Source organism: Ostrea edulis, chromosome 3 (genome assembly GCF_947568905.1).
Source record: "Ostrea edulis chromosome 3, xbOstEdul1.1, whole genome shotgun sequence".
Lineage (NCBI taxonomy): Eukaryota > Metazoa > Mollusca > Bivalvia > Ostreida > Ostreidae > Ostrea > Ostrea edulis.
The window spans coordinates 55,950,110-55,977,110 of NC_079166.1; the positions used below are offsets into that span (position 1 = coordinate 55,950,110).

General features: G+C 34.9%; 1 protein-coding gene across 1 annotated transcript; it reads left to right on the forward strand.

Annotated features, from left to right (window-relative positions):
• Positions 1–79: 79 nt before the first annotated feature.
• LOC125674074 (cold shock domain-containing protein E1-like) lies at positions 80–27,001 on the forward strand. Its single transcript, XM_048911114.2, has 18 exons — positions 80–147; positions 6,707–6,924; positions 7,692–7,805; positions 11,353–11,449; positions 11,857–12,011; positions 12,395–12,552; positions 12,902–13,115; positions 13,407–13,570; positions 14,869–15,040; positions 15,267–15,410; positions 15,666–15,801; positions 17,465–17,589; positions 17,817–17,989; positions 18,217–18,343; positions 20,363–20,471; positions 21,769–21,956; positions 23,289–23,452; positions 23,859–27,001. The coding sequence occupies exons 2-18, from the start codon at positions 6,880–6,882 to the stop codon at positions 24,013–24,015; spliced, it is 2,442 nt and encodes an 813-aa protein (XP_048767071.2). The 5' UTR covers positions 80–147; positions 6,707–6,879; the 3' UTR covers positions 24,016–27,001.

Genomic DNA, 27,001 nt, shown 5'->3' on the forward strand with positions numbered 1-27,001 from the left:
ATCGCATTGTGTTTTAGACGGAAATGTAGAATCTTTTATCTATAGAAATTTTACTTTTAAAAAATCAACTATGGCATCGTTTTTCTTTGTAACTAATTTATTGGTAGAAAAACATGGCGGCTAAACTGCAGTACTGTGCGAGTTGGGGTAACTTTTCTTAAAATTTCATTGCTTTCTGTGTAAAATAAGATATTTTACAGTCCCCTAAGAATTATTATATTGATGTCTTTTGATAAAGAAATGGTCCATTCCAACTTCCATTTTGTCTGTGTTATTTATTTGCGTCATACGCAAGTTAGAAAGGCCCTTTCAAAGGAGAAAAAAAATTCAACCATTATTTATGGAAGGCAGTCAATTCGCCCATAGCAATTGTCCTGTCAAAAGAATGTGGTCAATCCGTTCCTCAGACTAAGTTACAATGTATCCTAACTGTACGTTATAAAATAATTAAAATTAGATACGAGTTGTAGGTTTCTTGGACAGCTGTTGGATGGGTATCAGGAGAACTCGTACCCAGGAATTTGGGTACGAGTTCTCCTGGAGAAGTCGTACCCGGGTACGAGTTCCCCTAGAGAACTCCTAGAGTTCCCCTAGAGAACTCGTACCCATCAATATGATCTGGACCCAGATTTTTATAATACAAAGTAACAATTGACAAGTTTTTCTTTAGGAGAACTCGTACCCACATTTCTATTTGCTAAAATGACAAAGTTTTTCTCCAGGAGAACTTTTACCCAGATATTGATGGGTACAAGTTCTCTTGGAGAACTCATACCCAAATTTCTGGGTACGAGTTCTCCAGAAGTCGTTGGATGCGGGTCTTTGCTGGAGCTTTGTCCAGTCTGGGAAAATATTGGGACCGAATAGGGAGCAACAAATTCACCCCTTTCATAAAAAGCCTACGATTTATGAAACAGGTATTTATGCACATGGTTGAGGTCTTGTATCACTAATATCAGGGTTGGCAAAAAAGTGGTCAATATGAGTATTGACCGGGCCGGTGGTCAATACTGGTTAAAACCGGTCAATACTGGTTGATTGAAAATTGTTTGGTCATTATAGTCTGTGTTGTTGGTTATTTTAAATGTTTCAGTGGCCATTATGGTAAATACTGTAATTCATAACATGCACTATCAGTTTATAATATACTTGCAAGTCATAATATTAAATAAATAATGTAAATGACTCAATTAAATAGGGGAAGATATAAAAGTTTATTGTAAAAATTAAAAACTGTTTCGTGGCCGTATTACTTTGGCACTGACAACAGCATTGCAGTCTTTACATCTTGCTGTGGTCCTGTTGTTGTCCTCAACAATATCATAGAAATTCCAAAATGTTTTGTTGAAGCCATAGATAGTATGATGGGGGAAGTGTTTTCTATTTCTGTTCAAATTCTTTAGTTTATCAAGAACTACCTATTGTTTCAAATCTTCATTTAACTGTTAAATAAACATTTTAGGGGATGTGTTGGTGATGTTTTCATAACAATAACATGTACACTGGTCTTCTCTGGTCCCAGAGTATGCTAATTAACAACTGTCAACTCTGTTTCCTGTGCTCAGGTACATCTCCTGCTCTGTACATTGCAACACATTGTTTATCTACAGCATCAGTCACCCAATTCATATTAAATCACTGTGTTTATTTAATGTCCTGTTATTCTTAATCTGTCCAGGTACATGTATAAGAAGATCCTATTGTCTAGTTATGCTATATGTAATATGTTACCCTCTTTTATAGTTCTGAAGATATTATGGTCACAGTTTCAGCAAACCAAATATATTAAACTTATGAAATTACATCTAATTATATAATGAAAATTATTGATCCATATATCATAATGAAAAGGCTTAATTTATCTTTGCAAAAAATATACAAAAATAGGAAAATGGACAGCTTAAATCTCAATTGACCAGTATTGACCACTTAGGGAATATTAAGGTTAAAACCGCTGGTTAAAACCAGGGGCGATTTTAACCGCCCAACCCTGATCACTATTCTTGCTTTGCTTACTCAAAAATTTTATATCCAAAATATTCCTAACATGTTTTCCCCAAGTGCTACAATACGCCGGTTTCGAGATACACCCGAGTTATTTCCCTTTGGAGATCTCTCGTATATAGTGAGGCGCGAAACAATTTGTTTACACGCGGGAGTGGGACTAATTTTCATCACTGCATAAGTGAATGTACTCAGAAAGTTTCTCATACACTGTTACATCACCCGGATTCGACTAATACACAAACTAAGTAAGTTATAAATGTTTATGGAGTAATTAATTTAAATACATAGAATTCTTATCATATCACGTTATTTCGTTGGTCATAAGTACCATATTTGAGATATTACTTGCAAATATGTCATTATTTTTATGTTTCCACTTTAGTAAAACATTTCTTTCGACAGTATTTTGTATTTCCCACATTTACATATTAAAAGAGAAGCCGCTTTTAATGCATTTCATTGTATTCTTCGCTGACTGTAGGTCCACTCTGTTCCACTTAGTCATTCAAAGTTCCACTAAATGCACCTCCTACACAGAAGAGTTTGTATCTCGAAACTGGTGTATTGTGTCCTAATTCCTTCAACATTCATTAAACTTCCATGTAAACTGAAAATGTACAACTTTAATTGATTTTGTTTCTTTACATAGTCATGTTACAGGGCTGTAGCTAGGTCTGTCTGCCCCTGTATTCTTTTTCAAATTCTCCCAAGTTTAGTCAGAATATCTCTTGAAGGATTTCTTTAGTGGCAGTCTTGATAAATTAGGTTAATACAAATAATCATGATAATACATCCTTGGAAATTTTGTCAAAATGTCCTTAAATTATCTAACCCATATTTGTAATAAATGTTTTCAGTATATGTCCTTAAAGGCTTTTTGATAAACTATTCCTTAAATTGGATTTCTGTAGGTCAATTAAGGTAATTCCCCATACCATATCTTAATATTGAGAAACCTACAGATTTCTATCAAAATTTGCATGTATTTTATCGAGGATGTATATTGATCAAATTCCCGAAGAAAAATGTGTTTAGCGGCCTTTCCCGGAGTACAGCCACTTCTAAAAATAGAACACATCACTTTAAAACAAGCAGTGTTAATATACATACATATTAAGGCACTGTCTTTATTTAAACGATAGAAATATGTTTCTTTCGTGTGAAATATGAATTGAAGAAAATGTATTGCATTTGACTGTTTTCAATAATTTTTCATCTACTGAACCATGCTCTTGGTTTTAAGGTGATGAAAATGCACGTATAGTAGTCAAATTTTGACTAATCAAAGCCTACCATATCCGAAAAATTGTGTTTTCAAAAACCTACAGAATTTTGAAACATTTCAATATGTTTCAAGAAATATTACAGGATGGTTTTTAAAAAACAGTTTAAAACATTAAAGCTTCAAATAACTAAAAACCACTTTCATTGATTGCCGTAAGCTTTAGGGATCGGGCTTGAAGTTAGAAAAATCCTAACTTTACTATGGAGCTTACCAAATACATAGCCTACGTCACATGAACACTGACATGACGTCACAATAGATGAAAAAATAAAATTAATTATGTCATCACTAGTGATGAAACGATTGTCGCCGATGATCGATTGTCGGTCATTCAGAGACCCACGATGCTACTAATCGATTACAAAATAAAAGTCGCTGACATCGTTGACCAAATAAAATCTGGAAATCACTTCAATTTTGTTCAAATTTTATTTTCTGTATGTCAAACCCGATCAAAAATAAGCAAAGAAAATGGAGGGAGATATGAAGGATGGTAACAACGACATTCAACAGTCAAAATAAAGGAGTCTATCTCTGATATCTTTGATACATTGAGATTATAGATAAATCCGTTACTTGATATATTGGAATTCTGATTTATATACCAGTGAATAAATGAAACAAAGAAGAATTCATATGTTTCCATACATTTAATGATTCTGTTACATCTAATTTGAGGGTAAAACACTTAAATGCCAATTCTGATTATAATCGATTATTAATCGAGTACATGTGTCCAATTATTGCCGATAATCGATTGTGGTTTTAGGTCTGATTGCCCATCACTAGTCGTCACTCGTCAGATCTAGTTGGAACAAAGTGATGTAGATCAGAATGATTTTTACATTTTTAACGCTCATTCAAAGAATGCTAACCTATGGGGTGGGGTTACAATGTCATATAGCTTTAGATTATGCATATATTTTATTCAAATCATGACGACATCGTTCGTATTCTTTCAGGTTTAAATAAATTATAAGGAAAACATAACAAAAATATGTTACTGTCAGTACATGTAGCACACGAAAATTTGCATTTTGTTGTATAGGAGATTTGACATTTTTACCCGTCATTAATGATCAGAAATCACACAAAAGAAATGGCATACAATAGATACATTGAAAGTTGGCAACACGATTTAACATCATAATCAGTTATAATTGCAGATATCTCACGGGAATTACTAAACGACTGTGTGTCATAACGCAATGTGTATGGAGAGTTTACGACTTTGCAATTATAGGCTTTCTCTCCCGAGCGTTGTTTTGTATAGAACTGGCTTGTTTGTATTATTGTGATTTGTATTTTGTTGCTTTTTAATTCTAAATTTTGTTGTTTGCTTTCAAACAATCAGTCCTAATACGGTCTACAAAATTCACCAAAATGCCATCGGGTTCGTTGAATGTGTGATAACATTCGTGACTCGTGAATAACGTTAATTGATGTGGTATGGGGAATTACCTTAATTTTGTCAAATCATCCCCAACACTAATGAGAAGGGGACAGATGACTAGGAGGACTTGAGTCTGATGATCAATGCCAGTTAGATTTAAGACATTGAAGAAGAAAGTCCCTGTTATTTTGCCAAGTATACCTGGTATTAGTAAAAAGCACAGGTCTTTTAGATATGACTTCCAAAAAGAAAAGTAGGCATTTAGTTAGCACATTAAAGAAACCTTATGACCTTAAAGGACACATCTCGTGTTTTTAAACTTTTTAATTTTTTCAGCAAAATTAATTCATTTCATGCTTAAAACTACTTTACATGTGTTTTAAAAGAAACAGTTTGCGTAGTTTTCGAGTTTGATTGCGATGAAATTCAAATCTTGCGATATGCATATTTTCTTCGATATTTTACGCGCCATTATCTGTGACGTCATATGCGACCTCGAGCGAGAAGATTTGAAAACATTTGTTAGCCATTTCATAAACAGATTAGATTTAATTGACAAACAAACAATTATCACATTAACGGCTTGTAAATAACACTGCATTGGGGTGTTGTGTGCCGTTTAAAGGTGTACTTGCTGTCAGTAGAGATGATTTGGACTGTGTTTTTTTTAATTTTCGAAGGAAGGTATGAGGGACAAGACGTGAATATTTTTTGTTGGCACAACGACTTTGACATAAAAAAAAAAAAACCAGTAGAATTTGTCCCTATACTTTTTCAAACAATCTCTTGGACAAAGACGTATATAAACTGCGAGAAAATGGTTCTATCGAAGCTTCGCACTGTTACATATAGGCCTACCGCATATGCTTTCCGTTCTGCTCTCAAATTCAATACACACTCGCACCAACTGACCTTCACCTTGTAACACCATATAGGCAGAACTTTGCTAGCAGTGTCTACCAACTGGTAGTTTTAAAAAAGAAATTTAAAGATAAAAGATAATAGAACTTTCAATTATAAATAATAAAGTATGATATTTCCCAACTTTGAATTGAATTATAATGCTTTCATTTTTTTTTTTAAAGGAACGCGTACGTGTTTACAACAACAGCACGCCGCGCTCCCACTTCCTAAGTAACAATGTGTAGATAACAAAAAATAATGATTAATAAAATTGAGCTTGAATAAAATAATTTAAAAGTATTGTGATTTTCACAATAACTTTGATCATTTTTATTATATTTTTTTTCCCGAAATGCACCCGTGACGGTAGGCCTAGTTGTCAATGCTACATGTACGTAATCGTATTATAATTTAGGCCTATCTAACTTCTCCAAAAATAAATTTAATAATAATTGCTCTGTTTATTTTAGAAAAGCAACAACGCTAATTACAGTTGTTTACAGAAATGGCATTACCAAATAGTGTTTAGACAGTGATCCCATGTAAACATTATTTACTCGCAAATTTATGCAGATTTCATTACTCGCTTTCCTCGCTACATTTGGGTCGCTATTTGTATGCACTGGTGGCTAAAAGATATAAGACTCGGGAAATTTGTCAACATCGAAATAAATGTTATCCATGGTAAATAAGTTAGGCCCCTAAAACCCGAGTTTTTAAAAATATCTAACACTACTATTACAACAAGTTGATCGACGAAGGTCGCATATGACGTCACTGTACCATGTGACTACCTATCTAATTAACTAGGCTTTTTGAAATCGGGGCTTAGATTTAAGTCCATATTGTGGCTAATTATCGCAATACTTCAGTGAACGAACTATTACAATTAATTTCTATAAGCATAAGGAAGACAAAATGCATATAATTCTGTATACTTTGAAAACACGAGATGTGTCCTTTAATTACGAAATTTGTGGCACTTCATGTGCATCTTATGACATCTCCATATGAATGAAAAATCCTTGAATGGAGGTAAACAACAAAGAAACAAGAATTATTTCCTGTGTATTTTAAAATACACATTTGATTTTCCAGTACTTACATATTTTTTTCAGCTATCTGAGTGAAAGAAACAAACTTCTTCCAAAGCTATCCTAAACCCAGATCACAAGCGCCAAATTATCAAGAACTTCCCAGCCCAACTTAACAAGAACTCCAGCACAGACTGCAGTGTGAGGCACAGACACTGACTGTAAAGAAACATCAAAACAAGCAACGAAACTTCATAATGATGTCAGCTGTCAAAAAGATTAACAGTCCTCAATCATGGAAGGTATTGATTTGAAGCTGTGTTCCCCTACGAAAAAGAAAAGAAAAAAACACTAGTTTTACCCCAAAGTTTTCAATATTTTAAACTCCTACAGCACTGTCCCTTAAAAAAGGTCAAAGGGTTAAATAAGTCCAATTCTTTTCCCGGCTTCCATGTTGCTGGCAGTTGAGATTTATTATACACCCCCTGGATGGGACTTTTGCTGGATACCTCCCAGCTAAAGCTGCCTGGTATTCATTTATAGCTAGATGAACTCCTTCACACTGAAACAATGCAGAGAAGTACCTTGATGAAGAACACAACAAATGACTACGCTAGGCTTCAGATGAGCAGTCTAATGGTGGCCAGTTTTAACTGGTTAGCTTCAGATGAGCAGTCTAATGGTGGCCAGTTTTAACTGGTTAGCTTCAGATGAGCAGTATAATGGTAGCCAGTTTTAACTGGTTAGCTTCAGATGAGCAGTCTAATGGTAGCCAGTTTTAACTGGTTAGCTTCAGATGAGCAGTCTAATGGTAGCCAGTTTTAACTGGTTAGCTTCAGATGAGCAGTCTAATGGTGGCCAGTTTTAACTGGTTAGCTTCAGATGAGCAGTCTAATGGTGGCCAGTTTAACTGGTTAGCTTCAGATGAGCAGTCTAATGGTAGCCAGTTTTAACTGGTTAGACAACAGAACCTAACGCTCCACCTGGTCAATTTTTGTTAATCACTACACATGCACTTTGCATAAAAATCATTTCTCCTAATCAAAGTGTAGTATTTCCTGTATTACAGAATGTACAGCCGCCAGCACAACAGGACCCGGCCATCCTGTCCTATCAGAGGTCATCCAGTCTCCTACCGTCAAACAATGGCAACCGAGAAACAGGATTTGTCGAAAAACTTTTGGTGAGTTGTAGGAAATTTTAGATGTTGGAGCAGTCTCTATCCAAATTCTGGTGTGTGACCCTTTTGGAAAGCATTCTGAAACAAATGTTTAAGTCAGCCGAGTTAACTGGTAGTCATCGTGAATTAACAATTGAACATTTTTAACTTCTTCTTGATAACTACTATTCCAATTCTTTTCCAATTTAGTATGAAGCATCTTTGGGACAAGGGGACATAAAATGTAAATTTCAGGACTCCAGCATCCCTGGAACCTTAGGGACAGAGCAAAACTGCCAAAAATTGACCAATTTTCAAAAATCTTCTTCTCTACAACCGCACATGTGTATATAAAAAAAATACTAGATGCATAGTGATGTAGAGCAGCAAGGCCTCTACCAAAGTTGTAAATTTCATGATCCCCAGAGTAGGGGGTTCTGACCCCAGGTCGGTGCCAAATGTAGTATATAGTGTTTATGTTTAAAACACTTAGATAACATCTTCTTTAATGCTATTGATACTAAATTGAAACTTAATGGATATTTAGAAAGAGCCAGTAGTCCTTTACCAAAATTATAAATTTGATGATTCCAGGTTTAGAGGTTTAGTATTAGCATGATTAGGGTGGGGCCAAAATGGTCAGTTATTAAATGTGTGAACAATAGACATTTTTAGCTCTTCTGAGCCAAAGGCTCAAAGAGCTAATGCTATGGCCATTTGTGCGGTGTGCGTAAACTTTTTAGAAAAAGGGCTATAACTCAAGAACCCCTTGGCCAATTTTTTTCAAATTTGTTACAGGGTATCATTGGCCCAAGGGCTTTCATACATACTAAATAGAGGGATGTGACCCTTTAACAAGGTGAGATAATCAGGAAAATACAAACAAAAGTAGTGGTTGCTAAAAAATCTTCTTCTCAAGAACCACAGGGCAGATTATCACCAAACTTACACATAAGGATGAGGATATGTTGTAAATTAAAAATTGTTCAAGTCATTACCCTGGGGCAAAGGGCGTGGTCTCGAGGTCACTTCAAAGTTGACCTAAATTTTAAAAAATTTTAAATTCCTTAAATCTTAGATATTTTAGTCATTATAAGGACTAGGATCATCAAATTTTGACAGTTGATGCATCTTAGGACCTTGTGTCAAGTTGTCTCAAAAGTAGGTCACGGTGACCTACTTTTTGAATTTTGCAGGTATTTATTTTAAAATTAATTTTGATGCATATCTTGGACACTTTGAAGCCTATGATCATCAAAACTTGTCAGTTGGTGGATCATGGGACCTTGAAATGCGTCAACTGAAAAATAGGTCACCGTGACCTACTTTCTGAATTTTATGGCTTATCATTTATAGATATATTTTAAGTTGTTATTTCAAATACCGAGAGGTTTAGAATCATCAAATCTTGTAAGTTGATGCATCTTGAGGCCTTGAAACATATTTATAAAAAAGTAGGTCACAGTGACCTACTTTTTGAATTTTGCAGATATTCAAATTTCACATTTTCAATTTTAGATGCATATTTTGGGCACTGTAAAACCTAGGATCATCAAACTTTGTCAGTTGATGCGTCTTCAGTCTTCGGTTTGTGTCAACCAAAAAGTAGGTCACCGTGACCTACTTTTGGTATTTGACAGCTAAATTACTATATTTCAGACACTATTTGACCTACAATCATCAAACTTTGTCAGTTGATGCATCTTGAGTCTTCGGAGTGTATCGACCAAAAAGTAGGTCACTGTGACCTACTTTTGGCATTTGACAGTTATATTTATATATTTCAGTCACTAATTGACCTACAATCATCAAACTTTGACAGTTGATGCATCTTCAGTCAACGGAGTGTGTCGACCAAAAAGTAGGTCACCTTGACCTACTTTTGGAATTTGACGGCTATATTTATATAATTCAGATACTATTTGACCTTCAGTCATCAAACTTTGTCAGTTGATGGGTCTTGCATGTTTGAAAGGTTTCGACCAAAAAGTAGGTCAACTTGACCTACTTTTGGAATTGGACACCTATATTTATATATTTCAGATACTATTTGACCTACAGTCATCAAACTTTGTCAGTTGATGCGTCTTGCATGTTCAAAGGGTGTTGACCAAAAAGTAGGTCAACTTGACCTACTTTTGGAATTGGACGGCTATATTTATATAATTCAGATACTATTTGACCTACAGTCATCAAACTTTGTCAGTTGTTGGGTCTTGCATGTTTGAAGGGTGTTGACGAAAAAGTAGGTCACCTTGACCTACTTTTGGAATTTGACGGCTATATTTATATATTTCAGATACTATTTGACCTACAGTCATCAAACTTTGTCAGTTGATGGGTCTTGCATGTTCGGAGTTCGCTGACCAAAAAGTAGGTCACCATGACCTACGATTGGAATTTGACAGCTATATTTCAATATTCAGATACTAATTGGCTTAAAATCATCAAACTTTGTCAGTTGATATTTCTTGGGTTCTCAAAATGTGTAAACCAAAAAGTAGGTCACATTGACCTACTTTTTTTGAATTCTTAGGATTTAACTAAAGATTTAGAATACTAAGAGGCTAAGAATAGAAATGGTGGGGTTGTACAATTTATCAGAAGAGCGATTCTAGGCCCTTGGGCCTCTTGTTAACTTCTCCTTGATAACTATCATTCCAATTCTTTCCAAATTTGATATAAAGCATCTTTGGGACAATGGGGGTATAAAGTGTAAATTTCAGGACTCCTGCACCCCCAGGGCCTCAGGTGTAGGGAAAAAATTGACTAATTTTCAAAATTCTTTTTCTCTACACCTGCATATCTTTAAGAAAAACTAAATTTATACAAATTGATATAGAGCAGGAAGGCCTTTGTCAAAGTCGCAACTTTCAGGATCCTTAGGATAGAGGTTCTGACTCCAGGGTGGGACCAAACTTGGTATATATAATGTATATGTGCAAAACATATAAATGATATCTGCTTTAATGCTATTGATACTAAATTGAAACTAAATGGATGTTTCAGAGGAGTAGGTAGTCCTTTACTAAAATTGAAAATTTCATGATCCTAGGAGGTAAGGGTTTGCTTTCAGGATTTGAAGGACTTCTTTAAATTTGTTGATACCGTATAATATCTAAATGCATATTTAGGAATAGCAGAAAAGGATGTACCAAAAAATGGTGAACTTTGCAACCCTAGAGTTTTGACTCTAGGATGGGTTCAAATTAGTCACATTGTTTAAAGTTAATACATATATTATGTAAAGCCTTTCATCAGTGTATGCACTGGGCATTGAATGAAGTTTTAAGAACACATCTTGTTTTATACTATTGCTGAAGATTAGAATTTAGCTTAGATATTCAGAACTGGAAATTTTATCTAGGTTTCATAGCCCTTGGGACAAGTGATACTTTTTACTAGTACTCAGGTGACTGATAAGGCCTTTGGGCCTCTTGTTTTATTTTAGCAAAATGACCTTGAACATCTTGTGTATATTGTGACTTGTGGGCAGATAATCTGATGTGATTGTGATCATTGATCAATGTTTTGTATTTATTATCATGACATTTGTTCATTTGTTTTCCAGCATTCCTATGGATTTATCCAGTGTTGTGAGAGAGAGGCTCGTCTGTTTTTCCATTTTAGTGAATATTCAGGAGACATCAATGGGGTGAAAATTGGAGGTTTGTTGCACTGTTCTTGAAATGCCTTGCTTAAAGAAATTATCAAACTAATCATTTAAACAAAAAGCAAAGAACAAAATTCTGAGTTGATGATTTCTGGGATGAATCTGGGTTGTTGCGAGAAATTTTTTAAGGCGAGTCTAAGAATCGTACTTTATTAGTACCATCAAAATTTTATGAGTCCTTTTTATATCTGATAATTTTCCTTACCTGCTCCCCTATTTACATTGCTCAATATACAATGGAAAGAGGAACAAAGCATACTCAATCATGGTTTTCCATCAATGCCCTATTTATTCAGAATGAACGCATGTTGATCATGCTTCCTCCGTTCACTTTATTCTCCGAATGAATTGCTCACATTGACGTATTGATGCTTGTAATTATAGATATGTTATTAATTTTAGATGCAGTTGAATTTCAGCTGTCTAGTGACAGGAGAACGGGTCGCCCCATTGCATGTGCCGTCATAAAAAACGACGAGACATCGTATGAGGTGCTAAGCGAGGACCGATTCACAGGGTCTGTTGTGCAAGAAGCCAAAGTTAGCAAGAGTAAAAATGTAAGTTACGTTACAGTAAGGTGAAGTTCAAATCATGGTAAAGGTGAAGTAGAAAGAAATAAGTAGGATATTGATCTCAGTTTGTCTCCTCCAAATTGTGAAAATCAACAGAAGTCTTTGTTCTTTGAAAATTTTGTGGGGAAAATAACCCATACACTAAACTTATTTGCAAATGGAATTGCTGTCTATCGCCCTATAGTCTGAAATTGTAAGACATGTGTCATTTCTAATCATATTATCAAATTATCTGCTACCTCAACATCTGATTTTGTATTTGTTATAATCAGGGTTGTGTAAATGTTTGTATTTGTTATAATCAGGGTTTTGTAAATGTTTGTATTTGTTATCAGGGTTGTGTAAATGTTTTTATTTGTTATAATCAGGGTTGTGTAAATGGCAACATAGATGGTTTGGGCAGAGTGACCTATGAACACAATGGAGAATGTTTTTTTCTACCTTTTGGACTTGACGACATTGCAGACAGCAACCTGAAACTGAACCCCGGGGACCAGGTGTCATTCTTCATGGCCACAGATAAAAGGTATGAATTGTTATTTGAGTTTGTTGGTGTGAAAATGGTGCAGGGCAGTAATAATTCTCTTCCATTCTTTTACTAACCAATTTAACACAAAATTTCCTTGAGAGTTTTAATATCAAAATATTTTGTCATTATATACTTGTATCATGATCATTTCCATATTATGACTGCTATAAGAAAAAGGTACAAAAATACTGTTTATGATAAAGTGATGCATATAGTTTCTTATAAAATGTAGTGTACAGTAAATGTAGATTATAAGAAACAATTGTACAAAATATCTCGACTTCAGAAATATCTGCTGATAGCACATAAAACTGAACTCCCCTCTAACTATAATCTTAATTTTCAGAAATGGTAACATTCAGGCCAGAAAGATAGAGTTGGTGGCTCCCACCCCTCCCCCTCGGTGTCAAGGTGTGGTCTGTTCTATGAAGGACTCCTTCGGATTCATAGAGCGAGCTGATGTGGTGAAGGAAATCTTCTTTCACTACAGCGAGTTTAGTGAAGACATCAATGACCTGATACTGGGGGATGATGTGGAGTTTGATGTTCAGACTAGAAATGTAAGTTTGTTTATTATAGTGCATCAATATTTTTACAGTTTCACACATGTCTTGATGTACCTTGAAATGCAGATATTCTTCTTTGAAATGCCCACCAATGATATCTGTCTGTTGACTTTTACTGTATGGGTCCTATGCACATCTTTATGTCACATACATATCGGCATTTTAGCAGTTAAAAAAATTCTGCATTAGGTTTACACATCTGACTTTTTTTTTTTTCTTCACACTATAGTTTTTTCTACATCAAACCATATTGCAAGTTGCTGGGATTTTTTTTTTTTTTTTCAGAATAAAGAGGTTGCTGTCAACATTAAGAAACTACCTGTTGGAACTGTAATATTTGAAGACATCAGCATTGACGCAATGAAAGGAAAAATAATCAAAACACTGAAGAGTAACCGGAGACAGAGTGAACCACTTGGGGGACGGATTTCCTGTCAGACCGCCAAAGGGTAAGTCTGGTCTGATCACAGTCCCTGGTGAATGTAGGTGACAAGCAGGTGCAAGCATTAGGTACGTCAAGACTCTTGGTGATATGCTAAGAAATTTTAGTGTTTGATGATAAATTTTGATACAGATTGAGCGGCAATTCTACATGGTTTGTACTGTTGTTATGTAAAAGGCTTCTCACACCTAAGTCAAAGGAAATGAACATGCAATATACAGGTGACTCTCGATAACTCGGAAGTTCAAGGGACCTTGATAAAACTTTGAGAAATCGAGAGATCGAAATTCGGAAATTAAAGGTCCGCCGGTATGGTTCAGATTTTACAGTAACCGGAAATGTATACCAACAAGATCATAGGATATCATTTTGACATGTTTTCCTTTATATTCGTCAGGTACTTTGATATCAAAATAAAAAACCTTATTTTGCATTGATAAAAACATTTTAAAGTTTATGTATTTATTTGTTCTTTAATCATGCTTAGATAGGCATACAAAACCAAGTTCCGATGACGCTTTACTATCGCAAAGTAAACAGCTGAGCACAATGTTACATGTATGTCGCTTTACCCAAAACAAAAATTCTAACGAATGAGTAAAACGATGTTTTGGAGTAACCTTATACAAAGAACAAACTCGAGAAATTTAACAGTCTGTAGATCTCTAAATTATGTATAAAACTTAACTCTCTTGTCACATCAAAACAAATTATAGATTTTATTCATATTCGGATTCTATATAATTTTAATCATCCCGACTGGATACCCAGTGTAAGTTGTAAACTGACCAATTAGCCAATTATATACTCAAGTGTGTCACCTCCACAAAGAAGCACCAGTGATGTTTCAACTCTGTATGTAAACACCTAATTACCCCTCTGGCATTCAACAAAATCCAGGTAAGGCCCAAGCGTAAATTATTACACACTTGAGTAACGGTGGGTATACACTACCACCACTTCAAGAGATCGAGAGTGAAAAACTATGAAATGTGTTTTACGGGACCCAACTTCACTTTGAAAGATCGAGAACTTCGAGAGATCGATCGTTTGAGAGATCAATCGTAAATTTGCTTCGTTATATAGAGAAAACAATTGGGACCATGATTTCACTTCAAGAGACCAAGAACTTCGAGAGATCGAAGTTCGAGCCATCGAGAGTCTCCTGTACATGTATTTTAAATGAGTGACACCCTTTATATTGATGTTAAATGAAGTGGGACCGTTACATTGCATTATCACACACATGCCATTTCCATAATTGTTATTTGATAGAGATGATAAACAAACATATATTAATTTCAGGACTGTTGAGTTTCCGTATGGTGACAAAGACCAGAGTGGTGAATTCACCCTACAGATGGGGGACTTGGTGGAGTTCCAGGTGGCCACTGACCGCCGCGACAAACTGCAACGGGCGACTAAAATCCAGATCTGTCCAGAGTCGTTCAGCCAGAACACGGAGAAGAGAGAGAAAGTGAGTAATATTAGGTTTTAGAACTGAAATGATTGCACTTTATGGGAGTTTGGAGCATACAAAATCTTAATGATATGTAGGGAGTGTTACGATAATTTTATTGTAAAGTTTAGCTGATGTGTTATTATTTAAGTTCACTGGAATCACAATGATTTACGTATTGTAGGGAGTGACACAGTGTTTTATGTATTGTAGGGAGTGATACACTATGTTTTATGTATTGTAGGGAGTGATATCCAATTTGAAGGATGGCTATGGATTTATTCAGTGCACAGATAGGGAGTCGAAAATTTTCTTCCACTTCAGTGAGCTGATTGACGTTAAAAAGGACATACGAACACAAGATGAAGTGGAATTTACCGTAATCCCAGTAAGGAGTTCGTTGTAGAAAGAGTGGAATATTTTGAATTAATTCTTGAAATAATTCTGTAATGTCTTGCATTTTATGAATATTGTCATAGAATTGAACTTTTAAAAAAAAAAACTAAACCATTATTTAATGATGAATGAAATTTCAAAATTGATCACATTTTAGGCCCAAGTACCAGAAATCTGGAAATGTGCTTATTTAAACTTAAGTTTATGTTCTTCAAATTTATAAGTTTTGAATTTTGTTTCTTTGTAGGACCCATCTACCCCAAATCGTCCAATGGCTGTCCGTATCCGGTACTTGCCAAAAGGAAGCGTATCTTTTGTTACAGTACGTCCAGAAAAGTATATTGGGACAATCGATCGAGAACCAGCCAATCACAAAAGTCCATGTTAGTTACTTATTCATTTATAGTTTATTAGATATTTCTTTTGCAAGTTTTTTAATCATGTTTCATATTTGTGAATGGATGGAAACACACTGAAAAGCATGTTTATGATCATAGAAAACCGGTATCAGAACTTTTACTTTGTGCTGATCTGTAAATGAATTATTATTATTATTATTATTATTTACTGTATTTATACAGCGCATTATATAATGGGGGAAAAATTACTCTAAGCGCTTTACATTAAAACAACAATAAACTACAATTAAAAATTGAACATATCTAAAACAGTGTTAAAAAAAAAAAAATCCTGGATTTCTCTCTCTTTTTTAGCTCACCTGAACCGAAGGTTCAAGTGAGCTTTTCTGATCGCTTTTTGTCCGTCGTCTGTCTGTCCGTCCGTCTCTGTCTGTTAAACTTTTCACATTTTCGACTTCTTCTCCAGAACCACTGGGCCAATTTCAACCAAACATGGCCAAAAGCATCCTTGGGTGAAGGGCTTTCAAGTTTGTTCAAATGAAGGGCCATGTCCCTTTCAAAGGGGAGATAATCACAAAAATGCAAAAATAGGGTGGAGTCATTTAAAAATTTTCTTCTCAAGAACCACTGGACCAGAAGAGCTGAAATTTACCTGAAAGCTTCCTGACATAGTGCAGATTCAAGTTTGTTCAAATCATGGCCCCCGGGGGTAGGATGGGGCCACAAGGGGGGATCAAAGTTTTACATACAAATATATAGGGAAAAACTTTAAAAATCTTCTTCTCAAGAACCACTAAGCCAGAAAAGCTGAGATTTACATGAAAGCTTCCTGACATAATGCAGATTCAAGTTTGTTCAAATCATGGGCTCCGGGGGTTGGATGGGGCCACAATAGGGGATCAAAGTTTTACATACAAATATATAGGAAAAATCTTCTCAAGAACTACTGAGCCAGAAAAGCTGATTTTTACATGAAAACTTTCTGACATAGTGCAGATTCAAGTTTGTTCAAATCATGGCCCCCGGGGGTAGGATGGGGCCACAAGGGGGGATCAAAGTTTTACATACAAATATATACATGTAGTTAAAATCTTTTTCTCAATAACCACTGAGTCAGAAAAGCTGATATTTACAAGAAAACTTTCTGACATAGTGCAGATTCAAGTTTGTTCAAATCATGGCCCCCGGGGGGTAGGATGGGGCCACAAGTTGGGGGGTCAAAGTTTTACATACAAATATAGGAAAAAGCTTTAAAAATCTTCTTCTCAAGAACCATTGGGCCAAAGAAGTTGACATTTACATGAAAGCTTTCTTACATAGTGTAGATTCAAGTTTGCAAAGGGTAGTTTGGGCCATAATAGGGACTAAGGTTTTACATGCAAATATATATGGAAAGTCTTCAGATATGGGCCAAGGTGACTCAGGTGAGCGATGTGGCCCATGGGCCTCGTTTGTTTTGTTTTTTTTTTTTTTTTTTTTTTTTTTTTGTCAGATGTCCAATGACATGTATTAGAAAATAGTTAATTCATTTATTCATGCCATTTTTACATGTTGTATATATACATGGTCTAAATTTCAAACCTCTGTAAATATTGTATAGATTTGAATTATTGTGATTATGTAATTCCAGAGTTTTCTGTTACAGTACAGCAAAGATGTTTTTGAAATATGCATTCAAATCTTGCAGCAAAAATAAAAGACAACGAACCTGCTGGTAATATCGTGTTTGATTATGAAGGAAGAATACAGCATATATCTTATTATGGTAAAGATCTAGTTGACATTCGGGAACCCCCTAAATATGGAGACAAGGTTAGTTTCTGTTATATTTTTGTACAGTATTGAATTATTTTCCAAAATTTAGTTTAGGACATTTTATAGGACATGATTAATAACTATTGTTTATTCTATGAATTAAAACCATCAGTTAGACAATTACAACAGATGTTTCGTTTTGAAGTAATTTTTCAAATCTTTGAGGAACTGATTTAAATAGTATGGTTAAAAAGATGGTTAAGGCTTTATTGTGAATATTGCAGGTGGAGTTCTCTATTGGTGAGACAAAACGATCCAATTCTCGTTTTGCGGCAGCTGTTAGGGTTGTCATCAGAAACATGCAGGGAAAATGTCAGGGATTCATTGCCACTCTGAAGGACAACTACGGGTTTATTGAAAATTCTGACCATGATAAGGAGGTCTTCTTTCACTTTAGGTATTTACATACTTCCCCGTTATGTTTGAGAAAATCTTTGTTTCTTATAGAAATCGAATGTCTGTACATGTGTTACATTTAACCAATATATACTTGTACAAGTAGTTCATTTCCGAAAAGATGATATTGATGAATGAGATGGGGAAGTGAGTTGTTTATTTGAAGACTAATGACATTATAGATTTAAATTGAGAATACAATCTTATGTGCAGTTATTTTCTGAATAGTTCTTTTGATGGTGACACAAATGACCTTGACCTTGGAGACGAAGTAGAGTACACTGTAACAAGAAAAAGTGCCAAACTCAGTGCAGAGAATATCCGTAAAGTGCCAAAGGGAACCGTGGCTCCAGAGGTAACATCAACTTTCTTCCTTTTCTGTAAAACAAAATCTTAGATTAGATGAGAGCAATCAGTGTGCTCTGACTCTCTCGTAATGAAATATTTTGGTTTGTACCAATTGTTTGATCAGAAAGGACAAGATTGACATATGGTCTGAATTCGCCCTGTGAATTTAAATAAAAATCAGATTTTTCAGTATGCACAATATTTAGAATTTGCATCTTGTCTGGTCTGAAGATCTCTGATTATGGTGTAATTTTACGAGTGGTTTGTACATTATGACGACACCAATGTCATTGTAACCACAGGGGCTAAGCCCGTTTTGGGCCCGAACTCTGTGATACCATAAATATAGAAAGGGGTCTAACTCTGACACAGATAAAAAACTAACTACTCGCTTCAAATGCCTAAAAAATCTTAAACTAGGTAAGCTATGCGTAATTTGTCGTTTTCCTTGCATAGATTAATGTTTTAACTACTTGCATGCCAAATTTCAAGTCACTGGTTCTTAAAATAACAAAGATATACGTCATCGTTCTTTCGATTTCACTTGTTTATTTTTACTAGGACATTTACCGGTCCAGGTCACGGAGTCGTTTCTCGCCTATGACAGCGCGAAATTCAGACTAGTATGGAAGATTTCGGACCTGTCAATTAAAATTTCACATCAATTATACGCTACTTACTTCCTCATATTTTAATAATGTTCTTCGTGTAGACGTTACACGACTTATTTTTCCTCAGCAGCATCAACTGTTGACAAGATCTGCCGTTTTAATGAACGCACTAAATACCCGATAGACTTAAAATCTCAAATACCTTAAAACTGATCAAATCATTATTCTTGTGATATTGCACTTAGAGAAGGAAATTGAACATTATTTCTTGGGTTTTTTAATTTTTTGTTTTTGTTTATTCTATTTCATTTAGATTATTATTACCCATTTTCCCCTTCTTTAAAGTTTTAGACATTTCGGGTATTTAGTGTATTCATTAAAACGGCAGATCTTGTCAACAGTTGATGCTGCTGAGGAAAAATAAGTCGTGTAACGTCTACACGAAGAACATTATTAAAATATGAGGAAGTAAGTAGCGTATAATTGATGTGAAATTTTAATTGACAGGTCCGAAATCTTCCATACTAGTCTGAATTTCGCTGCTGTCATAGGCGAGAAACGACTCCGTGACCTGGACCAGTAAATGTCCTAGTAAAAATAAACAAGTGAAATCGAAAGAACGATGACGTATATCTTTGTTATTTTAAGAACCAGTGACTTAAAATTTGGCATGCAAGTAGTTAAAACATTAATCTATGCAAGGAAAACGACAAATTATGCACAGCTTACCTTTTTTAAGATTTTTTAGGCATTTGAAGTGAGTGGTTAGTTTTTTATCTGTGTCAGAGTTCGGGCCCAAAACGGGCTTAGCCCCTGTGATTGTAACCTTTAAACTATTATTGATACTTGATATGTATAATTTATTATTGATACTTGATTAATAGCATGTATTTTGTGGATATGAGGGTTTAATATATTTAAATTCTTTGTAATGTTTGACAAATTGCAGAATTTTCTCATAAAGTCAAACATTTTACAAAACTGCATGTCCTGCTTTTCCATAAATGAACTCCATTGGAGAAATGCTTTATAATGATAGATCTCGAATTTATAATCATGCTTATGATTAGGTGCAAATGAACAGGGCCATTTTATGAACCTTCTTTTGTGACCTTTACTAGTAAATGTAGAGTGTACTTGGAAGAATATATTACTGGACATGAGAGATTTTGAACCATGAAACTCTACATAATATAGTTTGATATAAAACATGTAAAAAGTTTAGTCTTTAAATCAACATTTCTAATCACTACACAATTTTTCACACAATGAACCAACTTCAATATCAATGGATAATAGAAGAGGAGCTTTTTTTTTTTCTTTTTCTTTTTCTCGGTAAAATTTGAACTGGTGTCTATATTTGATATATGTGTAGACTACTAACTACATACTTATTTCATTGTTTGATTTTTCAGGACATTTTATTTGATAAGGGAGTTCTTCAGGGAAAAGTGATACGGCCAATGAGAATTGTAAATCCTGACCAGGACGAGTATGCTGGCTTGGTGCAAGTAGGTGGGGATGGTGAGTAATGGCTAAATATACAGGTTGCCCAAAACATTTTATTACCTTCATTCATCTTGTAAGGTATGCACATTTTTGCTCGGTATGTAAGTTTTTGCTCACCAGGTTGTCCTTCTGTCTATTGCAGCGATTCCAAAGGTCCGTTGGACATTGGCAAATGTCCGGTAATTTTTGTTTTGGTCCGATCAATATCAGTTGTTGGCCGGACCAAGTGTCCGATGATTTTTTTTCCCCAATGAAATACATGATCAGATAAATTTTCAATTTTTAGCAGCATGTCCCAAATTTACTCTGTTTTTTTAATCAATGCAAACAGAAAATCTGTTTACGTTTAACTGAAATATTTATCAAACTTGTAATCATCTTCAATTCCCCCGAGAGGGTGATGATACAATTGAGCAATATCCCGTGAAATTACTGACGTCTTTGAAGCGTATGAATTAGGTAATAAATAACAAGTCAATAAAGCGTTTAAACTGACAAGAAGTACTTTCAAGAACAACATGGAGACGTTTGATTTGAGTTACGCGAATTGCTTGAGTTTTAAAAAACCGTATATTTCATAACACTGGTGTTGAGCACAGGTTGGAAAAGTTTACTCCACTGACGAATCTGAAGTGAAATGCTTGGGCTAATAAAGTACGTCGTTGATGCCATTCTGGGACAGAAATTCAAATTTACATGAAAGCTTCCTGACTTTTTGTTAAAATCATGGCCCCTAGGGGTAGGGTAGGGCGACAATATGGGATCAAAGGTTAACATGGGAATATATAGGGGACATCTTTAAAAATCTTCTCAAGAACCACTGGGCCAGAAAGTTCAAATTTACATGAAATATTTTAAAGCTTCCTGATATAGTGTAAATTCAAGTTTGTCAAAACCATGGCCCCTAAGGGTAAGGTGGGACCACAATAGGGAATTAATTTGCAGATAAAATTTTGGTCTGGTAAAATGTGATTTGGTCCAGTAATAACTTGACCATTACTGGACCAATTGTCCAGTAAGTACCAGCCGACCTTGGGAAGCACTGTATTGTCTGTTTAATTTTCATATTTTTGACTTCTTGAAATCAAATGAAAGAGCGATATCTCCTAGGTGAGGCTGCAATAGGGGTTCAAATTTTACATATATTATAGAAAATGTTTATTTTTCACACATTTTGCATGGGTTACAGTAATTGTGATTTAATGTTTTACATCGAAAATAACATTGCTCAGGTGAGTGATGTAACCCATGGGTCTCATCTTGTTTGTTGTTGATGAACAGATGAAATTCAGCTGTCCATTTCTTTCAACAGATGATCAAGATGCAGAGGCTTATCCCTATGGAATCACTAGTCTGACAGACAAGCGGGATTTCCTTCAGAGAGGAGATGCTGTGAAATTCCAGATCGCTGCTCACAAAAGAACAGGTTTACTGAGAGCAGTAAACATAGCAGCCATCAGAAAGTTCACTCGAGCTAGAGTGGACTCAGTGAAGGGACAGGTAAGGTCAGAAGAAATAGTCAATAATTGATTTCTTGAACTAAATTGCATTGAAAAAATGAATGAGATTGTGATATCAGGGGTTTAAAAATATTGTGTTCAAAGGTCCAGGACGTAACATATTTTTATCAGACTAGCTAATTCTCTCCTCACTAGTTAATTCTCTCCTCACTAGCTTATTCTCTCCTCACTAGCTAATTCTCTCCTCATTAGCTAATTCTCTCCTCATTAGCTAATTCTCTCCTCACTAGCTAATTCTCTCCTCACTAGTTAATTCTTTCCTCACTAGCTAATTCTCTCCTCACTAGCTTATTCTCTCCTCACTAGCTTATTCTCTCCTCACTAGCTAATTCTCTCCTCACTAGCTAATTCTCTCCTCACTAGCTTATTCTCTCCTCACTGGCTAATTCTCTCCTCTCTCCTCACTAGCTAATTCTCTCCTCATTAGCTAATTCTCTCCTCACTAGCTTATTCTCTCCTCACTAGCTTATTCTCTCCTCACTAGCTTATTCTCTAGCTAATTCTCTCCTCACTGGCTAATTCTCTCCTCACTAGCTAATTCTCTCCTCACTAGCTTATTCTCTCCTCACTAGCTTATTCTCTCCTCACTAGCTAATTCTCTCCTCACTAGCTTATTCTCTCCTCACTAGCTTATTCTCTAGCTAATTCTCTCCTCACTAGCTTATTCTCTAGCTTATTCTCTCCTCACTAGCTTATTCTCTCCTCACTAGCTAATTCTCTCCTCACTAGCTTATTGCTACTGCACTTTTTGTGCACCCATTCTGAACAGTGTGCACAGAGGATTGAGCTGCTGCCTGTTCCACCAGTGATAAAAAAATTATTCAAAAGTTTACATAAAAATATTTCAAAAGCATGTACTTACATTTCTTGTAAACTGGTTCACAAAGCACAGTTTGAGGGCTAGTTTACCACGGAGTGAAAGTTTCATCACTTAAACATTTTAGTTCTATTATAAAGTGATGCAGATTCAGAGCATCAGTTTGAGTATGATAGCGTCAGTTTGACAGTGTTGTGTTTATTGCATCTTGAGTAAACAAGGCTTAAAAAAATGCTCATTTTAAGTTTGGTGGTTCTTGAATGCTTAGTGATAGGACTTTTATATTTCACATGTGTAATCCATGGGACAAGACCTTTCTTTGGGTACCAGAATTACTTTACTGTCATGCAGACACATCAGTGTTTCACAAACCCTGTGCTATGATGGAAATATGTATCGTGTTATGCCATGAAGAGAGATGCATTATACATTGGGATTTTTTATTTTTCTGTGGTTGTGTTTGACCACACCCCTCTTCTTCTTTTTTCTCCACAGTTTGGGTTCATTAATTACGAAGCAATGGAGGGTAAGAAGCTGTTTTTCCATATGACGGAGGTCCACGATGGAGTTGAAGTGCAGGCTGGGGATGAGGTGGAGTTTGTCATCGTCCAAAATCAACGTAATGGAAAATACTCTGCCTGCAGTCTGCGCAAAATCACGTGAGTGACTTAAATCGATACATAGTCTGTTGATGAGCAGAATTTGATATAATATTAATTCTGGCAATGAATAGGAAATTGTTCAATACAATGTTAAGTTAGAATAGAGATTTTATTCACCAGTTACACGACAGTTAGTTAACTTTAACAGACAGTTAACTTCCCATTAACTCTTACATTTATATAGCGTTAACATTAACTGTCGGTTAAACTTAACTCATTTTTGTCTATCTCTTTCTTAATTTTTTTAATTTTGAAAGACTTGAATTTGGCAAATACAAATGCGTAAATCGTGGATGAGGTGTATTGGTCATTAAGAGTGAATACAGATAATTTTCTTCCTATCAACTGTGTTGTATTTGCCATCTTGAGTCTTTATTTATGCCTGCTCTGTAACACATTTCAGAGATAGTCAGCGCCCAGAACGCCTCCTGAGTCGAATGAAGAGCATTAAGGAGGACATGTACGGACCTCGAGTCGTCGCCGTTCGACAACCCAAAGGCCCTGACGGCACGAACGGCTTCAAGGAACCTCGCAAGCCATGGACACCACCTCAGGCATAAAGTGGTTCCAGTTATGTCAAAAATCCGGCTTCTTCAGAAGGCTTCCTGTCGCTTTGTGATATAATGTTTAAAGTGTTCTCCATGTTCTCTTCATTTTTTTCCCGTTTTTTTTAGCCATAGTAAAATCATAAAAGAGGCTTGATTTGAAACTTACAGGTGTTTACTAGCAGTAAAATCAACCACAGGGTCTTTTGTTAAATTCTCTTTTATAATGTGATGACCAATTTTGATTTTTTTTAAAAATATTTGCTCTAACAATTGAAGATCTGGCAACAAATAGTTATCTTGTCAGAGAAAATCTTGAAAACAGTTTCAAATGTTGGTTTAAATTCTTAAAATTTCCTTGCTGCCCCCTTTGTGACTTTACTGTGGCAAAATTTTATTTGCATTGCATCTACAAGATATTGAATATGAATGAGGGTGATTTTTTTTGTATGGCATTGTTAGAAGGAGAGGCAGGTTATACATGTGTCGGAAAAATGTGAGGTATTTCATCAAAAGAGAAAAAAATATATAATTTCATGTTTTCTACTGTATACCAAGGTTGTTACAACATTTGCATGAAACAGTATGTACCAAATCATAGAGAGATTGCATACAAACCAACATCCTTTATTCATTTCATTAAGAAATATCTAGGGAATAATTGTCTTGTGTGTTGTATTTCGGTTTGTGGGTATAAAATGATGGAAGTACGGGGTAATTTTCGAAATCGGCAAAGCCAATGATGTAGATATTTCTCCAGTCATCCATTGTTATCATATTCCCCACAATACGAACAAAAGAGACTCTTATTCCTTATATTTGTAGCACAACTTGGTTTTTTTTTCATGAGGATCGGCTTTTATGTTGAAAGTCACTTGCACGTCACAGTACATATATTGAGAATGATAATACAAAGAAATAACAAAGGTTTATTACTGGTGAAATATTGGTGAATGTAAATAGGCTTGTTTAAAGTAATGCCTGCCTTTTATATAAAGGAAAACCATGCACAGTCGGGTCATGCTGCATAAACCAGTGGAGACAGTAATGAACATTTTTTTTCTTTGGACTTTGAATTTCTCCCAATCCTATGGTGTGGTCAATTCACAAAACTTTTTTCCTTCTTCAAACAAGTTGTCACCTAGTAGCCATTTCCTTGTCATATCTAAATGTTTTGCCTATGAACAATTTCGAACAAACAAATGTTTTAGACACAAGTAACAAGCCCTTTTGTTACTGTAGTGGTTTAAACCTAACAAGCCTTGTGAAATGGCCAGTGGGGTCAATTCACCCAGGTGAACCCTAGATCTGACTTTAAAACTGTGTGAAAATGGTCAATTTGTGAAAGAAAGGTTATATTTTATACTCCAGCTGCTGAATTTTGTTATCAACTTTTGTTGAAGAAAACTGATCTCTTGCATTCTTTGAATAGTATTTGGACAACAAAATTAAACAGAATCACTGTCTGAACCACCTTGATAGACTGTTTCTGGAAGAGATGTAATCTGCTCTGTTGTATTGTTTGCATACAGTTGCTAGAAAGGTTTCTGAATCTCGACTGCCTTTGAAATGATATTCTCTTTGCTTTTATCACTGTATGAATACTTATGTTAGCAGGGTTTCTATTATTGTATAGTTGTAAGTGCACTAACCTATGATCAAAGCTTAAATGTAAAATACAGTTAAACATGGTTATAGCAAATATGCTTATGATGAATTCACTCTCATAATGAAGTGAATTTTATGACGGAAAATAGACAGTCCTTGTTATGTATTTTATTCTACACAACTTGGAAAGTGGTAATTCATGCTTGCATCAGTAAATCAGCTCCAGGGGAGGTAAATTTTGAATATGCTACAATAAATACACATACAAGTAATAATAAAGTTTAAGAATTCTGTTCAGCCTTCTCTAAATTTTTCTTTATTTTCTGTGGTATAAATTATGATGACTGTATGTAGAAGTGGTGATTGCTCAGTTTGTTTTTTGAGAGTGGACTGTAAGTATTATTTTGTAAACAACTTATTTTTCTGAAGTAAGTATAAACACGATTGTCACCACCAACGGCCAAGTTAAAAGACTTTGAAATCTCCACTATTGTACGAAGTAACAAGCTGTACTTTTTTTTCAGCACTTTTTGCTGTTGGAGGATAAATCCTTTAAATGTAAGGACATTTGATACAAACAAATGAATGCATGGGTTGACATTTATATTTTTTGGCTTCGTTTGGTTGTAATAAGTTAAAGTACAAATATAAAATTCCTTTTAAAAAATAAAGAGATTTGTAAATTGTCTGTAATGTTTAAAGGTTGAAATATATCACTCTTCATATAATTTTAAATAAATTTTCTCCATTGTTTTGGAATTTAGAAATCATGGGAATGAATTACATTCCAAATAGTAAATTGCATTCATTTTACTTATAAAAACAAATTTAGTTTTCATTCATTTTACTTATAAAAACAAATTTAGTTTTCGTTCATTGTACTTTTAAAAACAAATTTAGTTTCCATCATATTTGACAAAAGATTGTTTGTAGCAAGTGTCGTTAAGTGAAACATATAATTGTAGGTCTTTATTCTCCTATAAGACCACAAAATGTACTCAAGCCAATACAGTATGTTACGAGAATACATGTAATGTTTTCCTGTCAGATATTGTATGTAAGAATGCTAGACGTTTTACATTGTGCAATTTATTTAGCTTCTTTTGATGAATTTGTTTGCTATGAGCAATGATTGACAATCTAGAGAGGGTAAAGATGATGGTGACCTGCTGAAATAATGGTGCAACCTTGAGGGGGTATTTATTGAAAGGAAAAAGAAGAAAAATAGCCGAGCATCTATGTCAGTAAACTGGTGCTTATTGTAATATTTTTGTGACAAGTTTCATGATGCATGCAACTTGAAATACATTTTATGTTGAAACATAATTGATAACAAAAAAAATAAAAGAAACTGAAAATGGTCAAAAAATAAAGAAAAATATTGAAAGCTAAA

Bases quoted from the DNA above. Each gene is read 5' to 3' on its own strand.
- LOC125674074 (XM_048911114.2), top strand. From the start codon at position 6,880: ATGATGTCAGCTGTCAAAAAGATTAACAGTCCTCAATCATGGAAG. The intron at 13,571-14,868 runs GTAAGTCTGGTC...TATTAATTTCAG, and splicing joins TCCTGTCAGACCGCCAAAGG to GACTGTTGAGTTTCCGTATG. The intron at 21,957-23,288 runs GTAAGGTCAGAA...TTTTCTCCACAG, and splicing joins TGGACTCAGTGAAGGGACAG to TTTGGGTTCATTAATTACGA.